This window comes from Mytilus galloprovincialis, chromosome 1 (assembly GCF_965363235.1).
Source record: "Mytilus galloprovincialis chromosome 1, xbMytGall1.hap1.1, whole genome shotgun sequence".
Classification (NCBI taxonomy): domain Eukaryota; kingdom Metazoa; phylum Mollusca; class Bivalvia; order Mytilida; family Mytilidae; genus Mytilus; species Mytilus galloprovincialis.
Window position 1 is genome coordinate 100,569,149 of NC_134838.1, and position 20,129 is coordinate 100,589,277.

At 32.7% G+C, this 20,129-nt stretch overlaps 1 protein-coding gene across 1 annotated transcript; it reads right to left on the minus strand.

Moving 5' to 3' along the window:
• Positions 1-1,894: 1,894 nt before the first annotated feature.
• Positions 1,895-6,833, minus strand: LOC143047260 (required for excision 1-B domain-containing protein-like). The gene is made up of 4 exons (XM_076220288.1): positions 6,682-6,833; positions 5,320-5,524; positions 4,223-4,311; positions 1,895-2,275 (listed from the first exon to the last, which is right to left on the minus strand). The coding sequence occupies exons 1-4, from the start codon at positions 6,795-6,797 to the stop codon at positions 2,170-2,172; spliced, it is 516 nt and encodes a 171-aa protein (XP_076076403.1). The 5' UTR covers positions 6,798-6,833; the 3' UTR covers positions 1,895-2,169.
• Between the last annotated feature and the right edge of the window lie 13,296 nt (positions 6,834-20,129).

Sequence of the window (20,129 nt, forward strand, 5' to 3'; positions counted from 1 at the left end):
GAGGATAACTTCACAAAAAAAGGAACGAGCTTTAATACTTGTAATAAACAACCCACTATCATGATTGGAAACGCCATCTCTTGAATATCGTGTCAACTGTTGATATTCTAACAATTGGTACCCTTTTTTCCGCTAGTATAATATACTCCATATGAATGAGCTACTGGAATCTTGCTACAAAGAAATGGTTCACAACTCGAAAGCTTAAATCATTTCTTTTGTTGTAAAGTTAAGTTCTCAGTTGACCTTCGTTGTCAACTATGAAGCAGGATATGTGGTACCATTTATTTCAATTGAATTGGGATAAGATGCTTCCAACAAGTACATGATCATCTTATCATTTGAAAGCTATGGATGTAAAAATGTGTAGACGTAGGAGCTAAATGGCCAAAAGGCATGTTTATAACAGAAAAGTCATATTGCAAGAAGGAAATTTGAAAATGTGTGTTATATATAACGTCAGTACTGAATTACTGTATTGTAAATTTTAGTTGTCACCTCAGATGCAAATTCTTTCTTGATCTGTAGAAATGTGTAATTATTGATTACTTACTGGTTGATATGCATCTAGCGTATTGCAGCCGATTGCATTACGTGTGTAGGTTGGTTAGCTTGATCGTTAGCTAAACCGTGAAGTCATTATTAGGTTAGGTATACTACCCCCATTTCGAAGTAGCCTAATCCTACAGAAAGATAGGTTGGTTATCTGTCGGACTAATCTACTCTTTTTCCCTAGAAGAAAACATTTGTATGTATTTCAAATAGAGTTCTATGTTAAACTTACATCCCCTGCTGGCAGTCATCTTTGATGACAAATCAGCTACAAAGTAACAACATTTGGTTAGGACATCAAAAGAAACATTCATACCATGTTTGGTTTCAATCCATTAAGCGGTTTTCTAAAAGAAAACATTTGTATATATCACAAGTTCCCAAAGGGTTCTTTGTTAAACTGAATACCACGTTGGTAGACATCTCGGTTGATGGAATTGCTACAAATGAATATCACCTGATCAGCACCTCATTAGGAACATTTATGTCATATTTGGTTTCACTCCATTCAGTTGCTCTCTCAAAAAACAATCGTATGTATTTCCCAGAGGGTCTTATATTAAACTACATCTTCGCTGGCGGCCATCTTGGAAGATATATCGCCTAAAAAGTTACACCACTTGCTCAGCACCTCATAAGAAACATTTATGGCAAGTTTTATTTCATTCCAGAGGTTCAAGACATTTGTATGTATTTCCCTTTTGGTCCTTTGTTAAACTAAGTCCTATGTTGGCAGCCTTCTTGGTTGATGAATTTGATAGCAAGTAACAACACTTGGTCAGAACCTCATAAGGATCATGTATGCCATGTTTTATTTTATTCCATATAGTTCTTATCTAAAAGAAGACAGTTTTATGTAATGTCCTTAGAGTACTGTGTCCTTTCTATTGGCCATCTTAGAAGATAGATTAGCTTAAATGTAACAACACTTGTTTTAAGAATATGTCTTTTGATTGAGTTAAGCCATTTCAATTGATATTATATGGTGCGTCTTTCTGCATTGCAATCTTACATTATTGTTTTGGGTAATAGTGAAGGTTGGTACCTATTAAAATGTTTGCATTTTTTTACACCTGATTTTTTTATATAGATTGGACCATTGCTTTTCCCATTTGAATGGTTTTACACTAGTACTTTTGGGGTCTTTTATAGCTTGCTGTTTGGTGTGAGCCAAGGCTCCTTGTTACAGACTGTACCCTGACCTATAATGGATTACTTTTACAAATTGTGACTTGGAGGGAGATTTGTCTCATTGGCACTCATACCACATCTTCTTATATCTATATAATCATATGATGCATGAGGTTCACAATTTTGGGATAACACACTTAGTTTAATGAGATTTTTCATGGATGTGGTCACTTTTTATTCTTTTACAAAAATGATAATAATGTAATACACAACTATCGAAAGTAACTGAAAATTACAAAATCATATCTCCTTTTTCAATAATACAATATGATGTTAACATTTATAAAACTATCCTGTTTTCATTTTCACATCTTCTAGTATCATATGCATGACATCTTTGCATTAGAACATACTTCTATCATACACAGCTTTTTTTTCTCTCAGACACAAATTAAAAGTTAAACTATTGACTACATATCAATGGTGTCATCTTTCAACAAGATTCTCATCTTCTTCTTCACCATACAATTCTTCGGATTCGTATTTTAGTTCTTCCAAAAATTCATTAATCTTATCAACTATTTCCTTTAACCTGAAAAAATAGTGACACAAATGATGATGTATTACAGATAATGCTGTTTTAAAAAATCATTTTAAAGGGTTAGAAATCACGGTAAGACTAACCTTTCTCTATTCATAATTCAAAATGTGTTGCAATTGTATCATGCCCACAGAAAATTTATGTAAAAAATCATATTTTTATTTTTATTTTTTGTTTTTGTAAATGAATGTCAATACTTTCAAATGGAAACTTTCAAAAGGAATAAAATTCTTCTCTTGGACCGATATTGGAGCCAAATGTTGCATTTTATAACTCATGTTTGTAGAAATGCTTTGGCATATACATGCAGAACATATAAATTGCCATGAATACAACAAAAAACATTTTTTTTGACAAATTATTTATTGGAATTGAAAGATATCAAATTTTTGGTTTGCACATGTGCATTCATAACCTTAATGTGTCAATTGTACATGTATGACAGTAAAAATAATTTGTAGAATACAAATGTAGCACCTTTATTTGTATGTTCTAAGATTAGAATATTAATACACTACTGTGGCCCTTAATTTTACATAGGAATAAGATACTTTGGTATTTAAATTGCTATTGCTCACACTGGAAAAATATCCTTCCTATCATATCAACCTGGCAAAGACAAGACAGAATTAAGGTTAAAGTTTTTGGGGAAAAAAATGCTTTCTTGTCTTGAAGAAAGTTTGTTATGAAAAGGTAGGATAATGCTCCTGTTTAAGGCACTTGTATTGAACAAGTCACAACAGAACATTAATCAACCAAATACAATCCTTCAGATGTTCATAAGACATTAGTTTGTCAGACATCAGAATTTAAAATTTTGAATTATTGTCTTGCATATTTGAATTAGGGATTCACACTTCTTAAAGTGGTACCTAACACTACAGGGAGATAACTCTGTAAAATCAGCTAAACGTTTAAATTACGTTGTGGTGTTAAGGGAACATTAAGCTTCTCCATGATCAAAATTAGTGTTTGTCAAATTGCTATATAACCAGTGTAATTTTTCTGATAAATTGGTTGGTTCAATTTTTTTGAAAGTTTTATATTTTTGTCAAAGGGTCAAAGTAAATATTTTGTCAAAATCTTATGAAAATTAAAAGAGTCAAATAAATTTTAGTCAAGGTGTTTTGTAGACCTCACAAATAGCCTCATTTTGAGTTCTTTTTACTAATATTTACATATGTAGTGTATGAAAAACAGCTTAATCCAAAAAAGATATTTTTCTATAAGATATATTTGATACAAAGATGTCTATGTGCATAAAATCTTTTTGAGTATTAAAGGCTGTTTCTCGTATCAATTCTGTTCCCAAACTATGTGTAAATGGAGTATTAAAGGCTGTTGCTCGTATCTATTCTGTCCCCAAACTATGTGTAAATGGTCAATTAAGCTCAAAATTGTCCAATGCAACATGTTTTGACACCATACATGACCTCTCTGTACTAAAGTGTTTAGATGATATCAACTTGTTCATCTACCAATAAAATTAACCCACTTTTAAAAGGCTTGACTATTTTTACTCATTTTATTACTTCAGGGGCCTAACAATGGCTCTTATACTACCTTCTCCTTTGGTTACCTGATCTTATAAGCAACTAACAATCAGTAAAGTCAACCATTTTTAATTTTTTTAATAACTAAATTGCACAATTATGAAATTATTAATTCCAATATTTTTAAAAGTATATCTTTGACCACTTCATAGCACAACTTAGTTTATAAAACATTCTTGTATCAAACTGAATTGGTACTGACCATAGTGAAGAATAAAACAGTGTTCTCCAAAATATTTTCGAAAGGGAAACAGTGAACTGAAATGGTACTTTTTTTTAAATTCAGATAGCATGGTACAAAAAAGTTGTGTGTAGAATAGGGGAACAGGGAATTTCCAATAGATATATTTAATACAAAGTAGACAATCTCCTTAGGTATACTAACTTTTCTTTTTGGCTTTCAGATTGTTCTTTGTGTTCTGGTACATCAGGATGATCTATGTCATTCTGTCTTGATATCTGATGTTGTACAGTCTGTAATGGAGTAGACAAATTATATAAGATATATCAGAACTCATAAATGCAAACCAACAATCCATGTCCAATAGTATAAAATATTAAATTGCTTGATTCATTGAATAATTCATTGAAATCCAATGACAATTGAAGCAGTTTTAGGCAATAGTATGCTGTTTTCTTCTATTTTTTTAAACTCATAAGTATACTCTAGTGATTTATAACAGTGAATAATATAGAATAATGAGTCATCTAATAGCATAGCATCATGATGATCATCTCCATTCTAGTTATATTAACATGTAGAAGTTCAACGATTCAGGTGCTAAGAAACTGCAATATAACTTAGTTTTTCCATGTAAAAAAAAAAACTTAACAATCATATTGTCAAGTATTGCCCATTTTTGGGAGTATTGCAAATCAGGGACTGGGGTTTACTTTGTCAACCCTGAAAAATTCCAATCTGCTAAAATAGACAAGGATCCAGATTCCAGGGTGTACAACTTTAATCTGTAAGCTGTCAGTCTATTGTGCAAAGTTGTAACAATGTAGATATACAATTCTTGAAGTTCGAGAGGATGCACATTACCCTGTGTGTGTTTGAGAGGATGTACATGTAAGGACAAGCTTAGCCAAGGTGGAAGTCCAGATGTAACTAATCTTGCTCTGGTCTATGACAACACAGCTTAACGAATAATATGTACATTAGGCAAATAAGCATTGAAGATACAGGTTTTATAAGTCAAATGAATCTCTGAAATGTTTGTTTAGCAACTGTCACTTATACAATGACAAGATTTCTTTAAGAAAATAGTTTTTTTAATAGGCTGAAAAAATCTCAGTCTTTACAGAAATCTTTGTTATGGAGAGTCTGAAAAAAGAACTTCAGGAAATATATATATTTCCAATAATTTGGCTATGTTCACCACATCCTTCTTAGAATGAAATGTTTAATCATTTATAACAATTTCAGTCATGAAAAAACTTAGAAAAGGGAGATAATTCAAACCACATTAATCAACATACAGTTTCTAATTTCTTCTGCTCCTGGTCCTGTATTTTATTGATAAGTCCAGCTACAGCACTTTGTTGATGATCATCATTAAGTCTGGTTTTAATCACTATGATATCTGCTGATATTTTGTTAAATGTCTCTGTTATCTCATGAACAAGCTGACGATACAAAGGGAAATTGTAATTTGGATGTCCCTTTAAATATGCCACATAACCTCTGAAAAATATAAGATGTTTCAAAATATACATGTATATTAAAAAATGATTAATCAAAGTATGTAAAAAATTGTGTTTTTTTTTCAAGCAGGCTGTCTCTCAGAAATAAGAATAGATAGGCAAAAATACAAGATTAAAGAATAAATTTCATAGTTTTTTCATAATTTTCATTCAGATTTAACATGTTTAAAGAATCCAACGACCATGCAACTTGTGTATCAGTATTTTTCTTATTTTTTTAAGGTTGTTTTTTCTTTGAAACTCAATGTTGTATATATATGCACATATTGGTGACTTTTAAACATTGATTGAATCAATAATAATGCATTAGAAGTTAACAAACACATGATACATTGCACAAATGTATATAGAATAATTAGGTACATGTATGTAATTTCATAATAGAGATGTATCCACTAAATTCATAATGACATCATCTCTATGAATGTACATACATGTAAATGTACATGTACCTGATTCTATAAATCATTTGTATGTTACATGTATATCATAAACTTCTGATGTACTAGTATTTTATCAATTAATGTTTAAAAGTCACCAATATTAGCCAAAATTAAAATTTCAGATGTTATTCCCATAGGTGCTTGAGGACAGGATCCTGTTATATGAGCCCCCCATAGTCCCTCCCCCTTATTATCATAAATCTCAGATTTTTTAATATATATCACTTATTTGTACCATATATATACTAATATACCATATTTTTACTTTAAATATGCATGTTTACTATCCACTAAAAGTCAACTTTGCATGTGCCATGATGATGTGGGCTAGAATACTTCTTTGAAAGGCTATTATATTTTTTTCTTTGATGCCTTACATCGACGTTGCAGGAAAGCATCAAAGCTTAAAATTTAAAATAGCCTTCCTAGAGTCAAAATTATTTGGACTACCCCCAAATAAGTTATCATGGCCCGTTTGGAGAATTGTGGGAATTTGTCCCTATCGGGCAGACCTGCTCAATTCATCAAAGACACAGCCTAAAGAGCCTATCATCAATAAATCATAAAAAGTTCTTCATTGACAGTCTGCATAGTAAATTCAATAGTATAAAAATGTAGTAACAAGGATATATCATAACATAAACTCTATAATTTGAGCTAAAAGCGTGAAAATGAACGCTACGAAAACCCGTACTCTTCAAATAAAGTGTAAGTTTCTACTCTTTCTTGTTGTAGTAAGTGAAATCTTTGAATTAGTTTAACAGCAGTTGTTTCAAACGAATTATCTGTAACACTAACAGATTCTGTCATTGTTTTGGATATTTTTCAAGGGAAGCAATCCCTTGTAAATAAAATAAAATAAAACCAACAAAAATGGAAACGTATGTATTTACGGTATTTATAAAATGTCATTTTTAAATGTGAGTGGAGCATTGCTTTTATGTCAAGTGCAAGGGACAGTTAATTAACCTTACGCTTCATAGCAATTCTATTTGGAAAGTGTTTGTTTAGAACAAGCACCTACCTCCATTGTGGTCCGAAGTTAAACTAAAGATAAATTCATGTGTCAACTTTTTTTCTTTTCTCACGGGGTGAGGTTTTTGCATGAGAGATTAATCATCTATAACAGCAAAAGTTTAAATAAAAAAATAGCAATGATGGTTTTAAATGCATTTAGTACCGGCCAAAAAGGAATTTCTTTAATGACGACAAAGACCCACGTACGGTTTTGCCGCATAGATACAATTGCATATTTAATCGAATTTATAACTGATGAATACAACTTATATTATTATACCTCAGTTATCACAAGGATTTGTATAGTAAGATCTTACTATACAAATCCTTAGTTATCATAAGTACACAATATTTTCAGTATTAATCAAATTGCAAGCGTTGCAGTATTTGATCGGTCAATAGTTTCCAACTATATGCCCTCGATGAAACTATTTGACCGCAGGTGTCGATTATAACATTTCACAGAATTTCAGCAATGATTGGTCGCCATTATTCCGACAGCCCATTAGTCCGACAGCCCATTGGTCCGAAAATCATTTTGTCCCGCAACCCAAAAGTCCGACAACCCATTGCTCCGAAAGCCCAATACTCCGACAACCATAAGTCCGACACTTATCAAGTCAACGGTATCAGGGTATCAGGGTAGAATAAAATTTGTCTGTCTGTATTATCAAGGATTTGTATGGTTAACTATACAAATCCTTGGTATCATTACATTTATGTAATAACATATTCAGTTAAGAAATATAACTCCGTATATATATTACTTAAGACTAAGGTAGTCCGAATACTTTAGTCTTTCTATATATTACTCAATTCGAAGTCTGTATATAAAATAGAACAGAAAAGAATATTTCATTTTCCAAATTACAGGTCTATATTTTTAAAGAGCATATAAATCAAGACCAACCAGTGATGGTGCGCCGAGCTACTGATGATACCCCCGCCCAAATATTTCGGTAAACAGTAAGTTGTTGAGTTGTGAATCTGAAATAGCATCACACAGAATCGAATAACTGACTTATATAAACCTTGAAACAAAATTTCAGAAATCATTGTATTGTAGTTTCTGAGAAAAATATGACAAACATTTTCAATTTGGCTCTCATGTGAAAAGTCTTCGGTAAACAGAAAGTTGTTGAGTTATGAATCTGAAAAAGCATCACACGATACAGCCGACTACAATACACCCTGAAACCAAATTTCAGAAATCCTTGTAATGTTGTTCATGAAAAAGATGCAACGAAATATTCATGGGACGGACGAACGGACGGACGGACGGACAGAAAGAGGCAAATCAGTACTCCACATTTTTTCGAAGTGGCGGTATAATGATCGGGTCAACATTAAGACATTACAATACTGATATGATATAGTTATCTTTATTTCACCATAAGCCTCAGTCACAATCGGAGCCAACACAAAATAGGGGAAAAAAACAAAAAACTAGCACATTGATATTAAACAACAGTCAGTATCAATACCTGCACTACATAATTCAAAAGAACTAACAATAAAATCATCATTTTTTTCCATAATAGTAAAGTTTTCTTGTGTTAAAATCGAAGTTTAATCAAGTTTATCTAACTTTTTAAAATTCTGACAGGTGCTAGAAATATGTTGAAAGAGTTCATTCCTCAAATTATCATGAAGTGACCATTCGATTGAACCTTAACTTGTTCAGCTGTACAATACAATTTTTTGAGTATCTGGCATTTTCAAATAATAATGTAATGGGTGAGCACAGATTCTTAATTAACATATGAACTACCTTCTTAAAATCAATGATATCTAAACATTTTTCTTCTTGAAACAATTTTTAAATGAAAAAATAAGTGTCAAGTTTGCCACAAAACACACAATGTACTAAGTTTTTACAAGAATATCACAAATTGTCTTAGATCTTTTACTAGTTGTTATTGGCTTTTAAACTGCACTCGTTCCATTTAAGCAGTTAAATTGTGTTGACTGTATATTTCTATGTCATATACAGTCATTGGCCCGATATCAATTTTCCGCCTCATGAATATTTAAATAGAAGTTACCGAAATGTTCATGTCCGTCATATTTGTCTTTCGTATGAGCTTTGTTGTCAATCATCAGTCCTGCACATCCCCCAACCATTATAAAAGAGACATATTTTTCTAGATTTTAAAATAAGCTCGGGATATAAAATTGGTATCCCTACAAATATATTGAGTGTCATCTCTCATACTAAATCTGATCGATCGCTATTGGAAGTAACTTGTACTGTCTTTGTATTTCGTGGATTCACATTCCCGAACATTATACCGTATTCAAATTGGAATTGCGCATCTTTTCGGAGCACATATTTCGTCCTATTTCATCTTATTTTTTAGGATCTTGGTATGTATTTGTCACCGTTTTTCCTTATTTTGACTGACGCCACATTGGTCCCTTATTTCTGCGGCAAAATCAATTCAAATAAAACTCAGATAAGTGATACAAGGGGTAGAGAGATTGCGACCAAAGAGGGCGGGAAGTGTAAACCAACTCCGATATATTTATTTATGTAGTTAATTGTGCTAACTCCCCTGATACGTGAAAGGGGGAAACCGAAGATCTAGTGAAAGAAGGTAGATCAAGACACACAAAAAAAACCCAGCGAACTAGAACAGCACAGACTGACAGTGGACATACAAACGACGAAATATAAAGACAAATAAAATACCCAGACTCGTAAAACGCAAGAGCATATGCGGATCCAAGGGGGGGGGGGGACTTTCGTGGGAAAAATTTGGTTAATTATATAGGGAATCACTGAAGCATGACTGGAGTGGGCCCCCTTAGGTCAGTCAACGTGCCCTTCTGAAAAGTTCTGGATCCACCACTGAAGAGGGAAAAAGTTAAGGACTGAGCAGTTGCAATAAACATGTGTATCAACTCCAATACAATGAGACAAATATCCTGCATGGAAAGAACAATTTTAATAAAAACAGACAACCCCAAATACTACAAATACTAAAGAGAACAGGGTTGTTCTTTTTAGAGAAAATTTACCCATACACACAAGACAGATGCATTGTCGGAATAATTGGCTGTCGGAGTAATTGGTTGTCTGAATAGTGGGCTGTCGGAGTAATGGGCTGTCGGAATAGTGGGCTGTCGATGTAATGGGCTGTCGGAATAATGGTTGTCGGACTAATGGGATGTCACCGATTGGTCGAAGGATGACTGTCATGTTGAGAATACCTTGGGAGTCATGACGTCACTTTTTACCTCTTTTCAAATCACGATAGTTGATTTAAGGAGGTAGACCTAGGTTAAGGGAAATAACTCTTAAAATCATCAGTACGTTTGTGTAAACCATTTTCAAAAATATAGTCTAAGCTTCTAGGTTACATAGATTATTTTCAATCTGTTTCAGGTAAATGCTTGAAAAACATTGATGAAACTTGACTTAAACAAGCACATAACTGATTTAAAGAGTTATCTCCCTGAACCAAGGTCTACCACCTTAACCCCGACATTGATTGTCTGTTATATCTTTCCGTATAATAAAACACTTACAGTCCGGATATTTGGAATCATTGAGGAAATATAAAAAAGAAGATGTGGTATAATTGCCAATGAGACAATCATTATCCCCTTGGATATAACTTACTAACTTTCTATTCCTCTCAGCAAGTCTGTCTGTCTGTCTGTCGGTCGGTCGGTCAGTCTGTCTGTCTGTCTGTCTGTCTGTCTGTCTGTCGGTCGGTCGGTCGGTCGGTCGGTCGGTCGGTCGGTCGGTCGGTCGGTCGGTCGGTCGGTCGGTCGGTCGGTCGGTCAAACCACCAAAATCTTCATGTCTAATTGTTTTTTTATATATATATATTAATTTTTTTTATTCACAATTAATTATTGGTGACATAATGCTATATGTTTCTTTGTAAAGAAAGGCAAGTCGCCAACGGAAAAAAATGTAAAGTAAAAATTTCAAATGTCTGAATTGAGAATTATATGGACTAAACAAATTTTTCTATAGGTTATCAATAAAATAATTCATGCAAATCGTAGATTTCTTGGAAATGTGTGTTTATTTTATAGAGAGTGAAATATAACAGCCAAATGTGTCCACTTGACGTTAAACAATTAAGCAAATCAATCAATTTAGTGGAAAATACTCAGTCTCTCTATACCAATGTAATTTGGTTTGTTGAGAAACAGAGATAAAAGATAGCTATACCATACCTTATAAACGGACTTAAATTAACCCTTATAAATCTAAAAAAAATCCATTTGAAGTTATACCCGAGCTATCAGAAATGATGCATAACGAAATCATAGAGATTGATTATTGTTCAATTAAATTGTGAAAACATCAATCGAGGCTATTGAAAAAATTTGGTCATCTGACAAAAAAAACACATATATGGCATAACACAACAATTGACGATGTTATTGAGTTTGACTTTTGATAGGCCTATACCTTTTCACCATTTCTATTTTCTATATTATGTCAAATCTTTTCTTTTCATTATTCCAATACGATAAATTATTCTGTCTTTTTTCACAGCCGACACTCGGCTAACCCAGAGTTTGGTCGGTTAATCTATATTGAGTATGCGGCTATATCGGCGGTTGGTCTGTTAATCGGGTTGGCTAAAGTCTGTTAATCAGGTGTTATCGAGTAAATCATTGCAAGGTCAGTATGTTTCATTGTATAAATTTTTAATTATATTTATATCATAAAAACTATATCTAACAAAACGATTTGGAGTACTGAATCCAGTGGTGTAATTTTTTTTTCTAGCTTCAATAAACGATCTATAAAATGAAAAGGCGAGTTACTCATCAGTAAATTTATACACATTTTACACACACAAACTGTACACAAAAATGACAAGTTGGTTGAGTTAACTTGTATGCAATATTTTGAACATCGAAAAAAGACAGGCATTATGTTTGTTTACCATATTAACATCAATATGTGAAAAATCTACACGAAAAACTGTATTTTGGTGACATAAATCAATTTTTGATAAAAATGTGGTCTGTTAATGGGTCGGATGTATAAAACTCGATCTGTTAATTGGTCTGTTAGTTATGAATGACATTACAAGAATAATTTAATTGCTATATGGGGTGTTATCTGAATAAAGGGATAGACTCAAGATTAGTGGCTAGAATATATGGAAACAACACATGAACAATGAAACATAAGTTTAGACAATGGAATCTGAAAATTGATAGAAATGGTTTCAAAAAGTGTAATATCAAAGTAATATTAATTTCAAAAGACAATACATACCGGAAATAAACTCCTTATAGATACCAGGATTGAAATTTTATATTTACGCCTTATATTTACGCCAGACACGCGTTTCGTCTACGAAAAACTCATCAGTGACGAAAAAAATGTTTAAAAGGCCAAATAAAATACGAAGTTGAAAAGCATTGAGGAAACACAACTAATACCGGCGTCACACGTCAGCGTATAGCACTGGCTTGTTCAAAATCATTTACGCTGCCAATACGCTAGTAATTGTGGATGCATTTAACCTGTCAATCATATTTGTAACGTGTGCAAAACGAGCTTTAAGCGTGTATTGGGCGTACTAGAAACGTATGTTGGCGTATGTTGTATGTTTTTTATGCTGCATACAAATTTCCTGGGATTGTAACGTTCATCAAGCGTATTTACTTTCCTTCATTGGCTAGAGGAATAGGGGGAGGGTTGATATCTCATAAACATGTTTATCCCCGCCGCAATTTTGCGCCTGTCCCAAGTCAGGAGCCTCTGGCCTTTGTTAGTTTTGTGTGATCTAGTATACATATTTTTAAAGGGCCAGCTGAAGGACGCCTACGGGTGCGGGAGTTTTTCTCTACATTGAAGACCCATTGGTGGCCTTGGCCTGCTCTATGGTCGGGTTGTTGTCGCTTTGACACATTCCCCATTTCCTTTCTCAATTTTACCTTTGTATTTCGACGTACTACAAACTTATGCAACGCGCTTTGAACGATTGCTAAGCGTTCCTATGGCATGCAACTAACGTATACCGACTTTGTCAATTTTCTCTGTACGTTTGGTGCACGCCGGTCTATACGCCAATGTGTGACGCCGGCATAGGGTAATCTATTCCTGGGGTAGAAAAGCCTTAGTAATTCAAAGAAAATGCATGGAATTTAACCAGCTGCATTGCAACACATGACAGATTCATAGATGTTACAGACTTTGAACAGACAAAAAAAAAAATAAGGCTGATTGATAACTTGGCGTAAATAAGTAGTAGTAATTCGTGCGAATTCGAGCGGCCAATCAGTCCATATAACGCTATATTGAACTGAAGTGACACACCCTTCAATGAAATGCAAAGAAATACAATTAAAATAAAAGTTCTCTTTCTATAAGGATACTGTTGCACCGTATTGTAATTTTTTCGTCACAAGTACATCTCATTTTTTTCAATGTGAAAATATAAACAAAAGGTAGTAATTATTATTTTATTGGCGCAAATGATACCTATAGTTTTGAAAATTAGGTGGCGCAAAAGAAGTATTGGCGCAATTAAGTTGTGGCGCAAATGAGTTACTTTTTGGCGCAAAAAGATATCGCCCGTAAGACTATTGTCGTGGCTAAATAACTCTTAACTGACACGATTTAAATTGTCCAACCCATTAACAGACTGTATTCCCCTAATATTCATTAAAATGTGGTATTACTCAACTTATATAACAATTATGAAATATTTATCAATGACAATTATTTTTTTTAGAACCAAAGTACTATTTTGTGTCCTTTAAATCATATATAAAAATGTTTTTTTAGCCTTTTATCCAAAATATTGCTATGCGTACAAGCATAAAAACCACATACTTGCGAGACGCCTTTTCGTTTTACTTTAAACTGCGCAGGCTATGCATTTTTTTTCTGGTGGAAAATGTTCTGTATGATAGATATCATTTTGTCAGACACTTTTCTTTGTTTAATGTAGTTCTCATAATATGGCAAAAATCTGTATATTTAACAGAGTTTAACATTAAATTGTGAGTTTTACTCTTAACAGACGTATAACCAACCCGATTAACAGACCAACCGCGTATATAGCCGCATACTCAATATAGATTAACCGACCAAACTCTCGGTTAGCCGAGTGTCGGCCGTGTTTTTGAAGTACAAAATTTCAACCTTGTCCATGATGTGGTACACCTGAACACATAATCTGTCACAGTCGGAAAGACATTTCACAATGAGCACCGCAGACGTATGTATTATATAATAGGGTGTGAACATATTTAAAATTCGGATAAAATATACGTATTTGCTTCTATTGAAAATGGAGTGCCGAAGATCTCGTACAAATAAAATCAGTGGGTATGACTCAAGACATTCAATCAAGTTTCTATTCAGATAAAATATACTAAAATTCTAAAAACTATGATCAACCCATGAAAAGAAACCGCGAGAAGACTTGCATTTTAACTTACCAAACTACCAAGAATCATTGTCGAATTATGAAAAAAAATCTACTATAGATACAAGTGACAATAGAAAAAAAATCCTACAAGTAGCAATTGATGCAAATATTATTTGTAAAATTGAATTTTTAAGTCAACTTGCATGGTGTGCAAGGCGTTTTCATATACCTTTAAAATCTATGTATCTATCATCTTATTAGATAAATGTTTAGAAAAAAAAGGTAGAATAATAATGATTCTGGAGAAATGTTTTTAATACATATATGCCATATACCTTTTGTGGTTGGATAAGGAGCGCACATCGGTGGGTGATAACACATCCTCGAATTTCAGAGTATATTTGAAACGGATTATTTGCTTTCGAGGAGAGTTGGTTTAAAGCATGGTCCTGATTAATGTTTTCCCTTTTCCCTACGGATCTATCATCCCCCCTTATTTTTCCTATGCTTGCTTCCATTAGGCCTTATCAGACGCCCCGCAATCGGTGTGGGCGATTGCTTATTGTCGAATACTGCAGTTTGGAGAGTTCTTGATGTCAATTTTGATTAACTTTATTGTGTTGTACAGATATTTCACAAATAACAATAAGTTGTTTGTATTCTAATTTATCAAAATATTTTAAAATAGTTATAAAAATGATATCCCCACCTGCACAAAAGAAACATTAATAAGGAGTAAAACATAACCGAAATATATCGCAAGTCATTTTACTATTTATTTACTATTTATTCGAACTTAAAGATGTCTCACATATACTTTATATAACTTATGTTATATAATGTATAAGATATCTAAAATAGCATAAGATATCTAAAATAACATAAGATATCTTATAATTTTTTTTATCTGAGATATCTTATTAACTATTTAAGACATCTTCTAAACTGTATAATATACATAGTAAAACTAGTTGATATTAAGTACAACATTTTATTGATCTTCAGATGTAACATGTACATCAAACAATCGTTGCTGGTGTTGTTTTAAAGTTCACGACTTTCAAATTATAATCTTTATTAGCAAAACAAACAACCAGATGCTCCACAGTGCGCAGCTTTATACGACCGCAGAGGTTGAACCCTGAACGGTTGGGGCAAGTATGGACACAAAATCCAAGCTGGATTCAGCTCTAAATTTAGATTGTGATTAAATAGTTGACACAGCATAGGTTTCTGACACAAAATGAATGTGGTCTAATGAACTTAAAATATTTGTTTTGCCTTTAAGCAATTCACTATGCTGTTCAATATTAATCCTCTCAAAAAAATGTTTGAAGAAATTTTCTTTTTATTTATGAAATCTGAAATGAGAAAAATTTAACCCCCCCCCTTTTTTTCACATCCCCCTTTCCCTTTTTCCAAAACTGATCTCAATTCAAATTTCTAATGGAGTTTGCAACAATAACTACTCATTTAAATACATCATAAAATATTAAAATGTAAGATAAAGTGCTTGTTATCACTGAATGGTAAAGATTGTTTTAATTTATCAGTTGGTAGTAAAAGTGTATATACATTGTATATTGTATAAAACAATGATTTAAGTTGATTCAACTACTATTCTGGACAAAGAAAGATAACTCCAATTGAAAATTTCTTGCTATTGCACAATGTTGTGCAATTAGATATTTCTTGCTATTGCGCAATACTGTGCAATTGGAAATATTTGTTATTGCGCAATACTGTGCAATTGAAGATTTCTTGCTATTGTGCAATACTGTGCAATTGAAAATTTCTTGCTATTGCACAATACTGCGCAATTGAAGATTTCTTGCTATTGCTGAATACTGTGCAATTGAAAATTTCTTGCTATTGCACAATACTTAATACTTAATTTTGGATCCTGATTTGAACCAACTTGAAAACTGGGCCCATAATAAAAAATCTAAGTACATGTTTAGATTCAGCATATCAAAAAAGCCCTAGAATTCAATTTTTGTTAAAATCAAAATAGTTTAATTTTGGACCCTTTGGACTTTAATGTAGACCAATTTGAAAACGGGACCAAAAATTAAGAATCTACATACACAGTTAGATTTGGCATATCAAAGAACCCCAATTATTCAATTTTTGATGAAATCAGACAAGTTTAATTTTGGACCCCGATTTGGACCAACTTGAAAACTGGGCCAATAATCAAAAATCTAAGTACATTTTTAGATTCAGCATATCAAAGAACCCCAAGGATTCAATTTTTGATGAAATCAAACAAAGTTCAATTTTGGGACTCTTTGGGCCCTTTATTCCTAAACTGTTGGGACCAAAACTCCCCAAATCAAACCCAACCTTCCTTTTATGGTCATAAACCTTGTGTTTAAATTTCATAGATTTCTATTTACTTATACTAAAGTTATGGTGCGAAAACCAAGAATAATGCTTATTTGGGACCCTTGTTAGCCCCTAATTCCTAAACTGTTGGGACCTAAACTCCCAAAGTCAATCCCAACCTTCCTTTTGTGGTCATAAACCTTGTGTCAAAATTTCATTGATTTCTATTTACTTATACTAAAGTTATTGTGCGAAAACCAAGAATAATGCTTATTTGGGCCCTTTTTGGCCACCAATTCCTTAACTGTTGGAACCAAAACTCCCAAAATCTATCGCAACCTTCCTTTTATGGTCATAAACCTTGTGTTAAAATTTCATAGATTTCTATACACTTTTACTAAAGTTAGAGTGCGAAAAGTAAAAGTATTCGGATGACGACACCAACGTGATACCAATATAAGACCTAAAAAAATTTCAATTTTTGCGGTCGTATAAAAACCAATGTTGGTTATGGCAAATACATAGACAAAACAAAAATAATGAAGCTAGCATTAGATACACTTATTTTTATCATCATTACTCAGTAATCGGTATGCATTAATTTTCTGACCTAATTATGTTATGTAATATAAACTTCATAAATGTATTCACGGTTTCACCGCGGTAATTTCCATTTAGTGCATTCACTTGTAAATATACATAACAAAAGATTTTAACAATTTTTTTCCCGATTTATTAAGAACCATTGAACCTGAGCAAAATAATAGTTTTTAATTTATCAAGTATTAATTCCTTTTGTTAAAATAAACTTAATAAACTCACTCAACAGGCAAAACACTTATGTTATATACATTTGTTTTTACACAGGCACTCTCTGGTCTGTGGCAGATCCAGGGGGTTCCAGGGATTGCCAATGGGGACATATATATAACCACATGATGGCCAATACATAATAATGCAACGCACTCCACTTTCCCCTTCAATTTCAAGAATATCAGCACTTAGTGAAGATTATACGCGTATAGATAACAACCAACATCAGTTAACATATTTTCACACACTTAAAATCAAATTGATTTAAGAAATATTCACTTTTAACCTGAAAAGAACTTTAAAGATTTGTCCGTGTATACAATAATGCATGCGCAGTGCAATTAAAAGTTCCAGGTAATATGACGTTGACGCAGGATGTTGCCGGAATATCTCTCTTATTTGATGCATTGATCGTTTAACACTTCATCACTATTATTAATAAGATAACAAAATGTCGTCAGCAGTACCAATTGGAACGTTTCTTTTAGTAGCATGCTTTATAATGGAGATTGTTGGACTTGCAACTCAGTACTGGATGGTAGTTGGCCATTCATCAGGACTTGTACAATCTCATGCCGGACTCTTTAAGATATGCTATGAAGTTTTAAATCAAGAAGCATGTTTTTATTATCTTCAATATGCAGAGGATTTCCTAAATGGTAAGACTTACTTAACTGTGCATGTATGTGTATTAAACGATTTATTGTTTTCACGCTTCATAATTTATATGTGAAACTTACACATGTTACAAAAGTTAAAGAAACAAACGAATCAAGAGTTAATATGTTTGTCTGCATCAAGATATATATACTGGCTTTTATCAAAGATGAAATACCTAGGTGTACATGTTGTATTCAATTAGTATCTTATATATTTATATTACAAGTAAACAATAGTTCCTTTTAGTTTTGTCTCGTTTGTAAAAACATGTTTCAAAAACATCTTTTATTTATTCTTTCAATTAACTATTTTATTCAACATTTTCTAAATCCGTAGTTTTACATTCTCATCCCAAATTAAATTAAAATTTATAAATGATGAATTTACAGAAGCAGTGATTCGTCTTCTGCATATGGTAAACAAAACAAAAACCTGAAACTTTTACTTTAAACAAATGTAAGACGTTGATGTAAGGTATTTTCTTATTGAAACTCCGAAGTAAATCTTTATTCTTTTGTTAGTTCAAGTACATATGTACAATGTATGGTTCAAGTACTGTAGCTATGGATAAGTTTTAATATATATAATTAAAAAGCAAACACGCATGTAAAATCGAAAAAAATAATTTCATCGGTCCTCAACAGAGTTTAAATGTCTTCCTTACGCCCTTTCCAATCTATTTTTTTTTTTAGACCAAAGTACTTTCATTTTTTTGCTTGACCTGGATGATGTAAATAACATAATTTTCTGAAAATGATGGTACGGCTTTCGATATCCTGAAACCTGTTCAGGTTGTTACTAGTGATACACAATCGATACAGCGACATTTATTTAGCACTTTACAATAATCACTTGCTTTGCGGTCATTCAACCAGACAAAATTTAGATATGATTTTCATTTAAATTAGATCTGGGGAAAGAGAAAATACGAGTTTTAAATTCAATTTCCTATTCATTTCACAGTGAGTTATATGCATGTTTAAAACCCATTTGTTATTAAAAATCTTACATACAAATATTCGTCTTGTATACATAATCAGACACAGTGAAACCACAATAAAGATAGGGTTTATTTTAAAGTCGAAATTTTTATATCTATTATTTTATCTTCTTGTATTTTTCTTTATTTTTCCAGTCTTTTTAGACTTACAATATTATTTCTTTATAGCTGAACACCAATTTTCATCTTTTTTTAATATTGTTATTTGATTACAACTTTTCAAACTTTACAGTTTGAATTTTTACAAGTCAAACTTTTTTCTTTCCAAATGATTTTTTTCCTCTTTTCCCCCAATAAAAAAAACTCAAATTAACTTTTAGAAAGTCGACATTTTTCAGCTTAAAAATATCTGTAAATTGTTAAAGCTACTACTTCGAATTGAAAAATATGTACTAGGCAAAATAAAAACAACCCCAAAGCTTCGACTGACACTACTATCTTAATTCAGATGCCGTATAGCCGTAGTTATCGCTCAATGAAAACACGCACCAACGTATGACAATGTATAATGCTCATCTCAAAGGTCTTTGGTCCTGAATGGTATGAGGTACAGGGTTTTTGGTCCAGAAAGATGTAAAGTAGGGTTTTTGGTCCATAAACTAAGGGCGCGAGATACAGGGTATGTGGCCCTGAAAGTTGTGAGGTACAGGCTCATTGGTCATGAAGGATGTGAGGTAAAGCATTTGTGGCCCTAAGGGATATAAGGTAACTGTCATTTGACCCTATATGGTGTGATATAAAGGGTCTTTGGTCCATTAGGGTGTGGTGTAAATAGTGATTAGTTCAGAGGGCTATGAGGTAAAGGGTCTTTTGTCCTGAGGGTGTGAAGAAAATTTATGTGGCCGTGAAAGATGTGTGGTAAAGAGTCTTAATTCTTGAAAGGTGCAAGTAAAGTAAAGGGCTTTTGGTGTTGAAGGATGTGACATTATTTGCCCTGATAGGTGTCAGGTGAAGGATGTGACA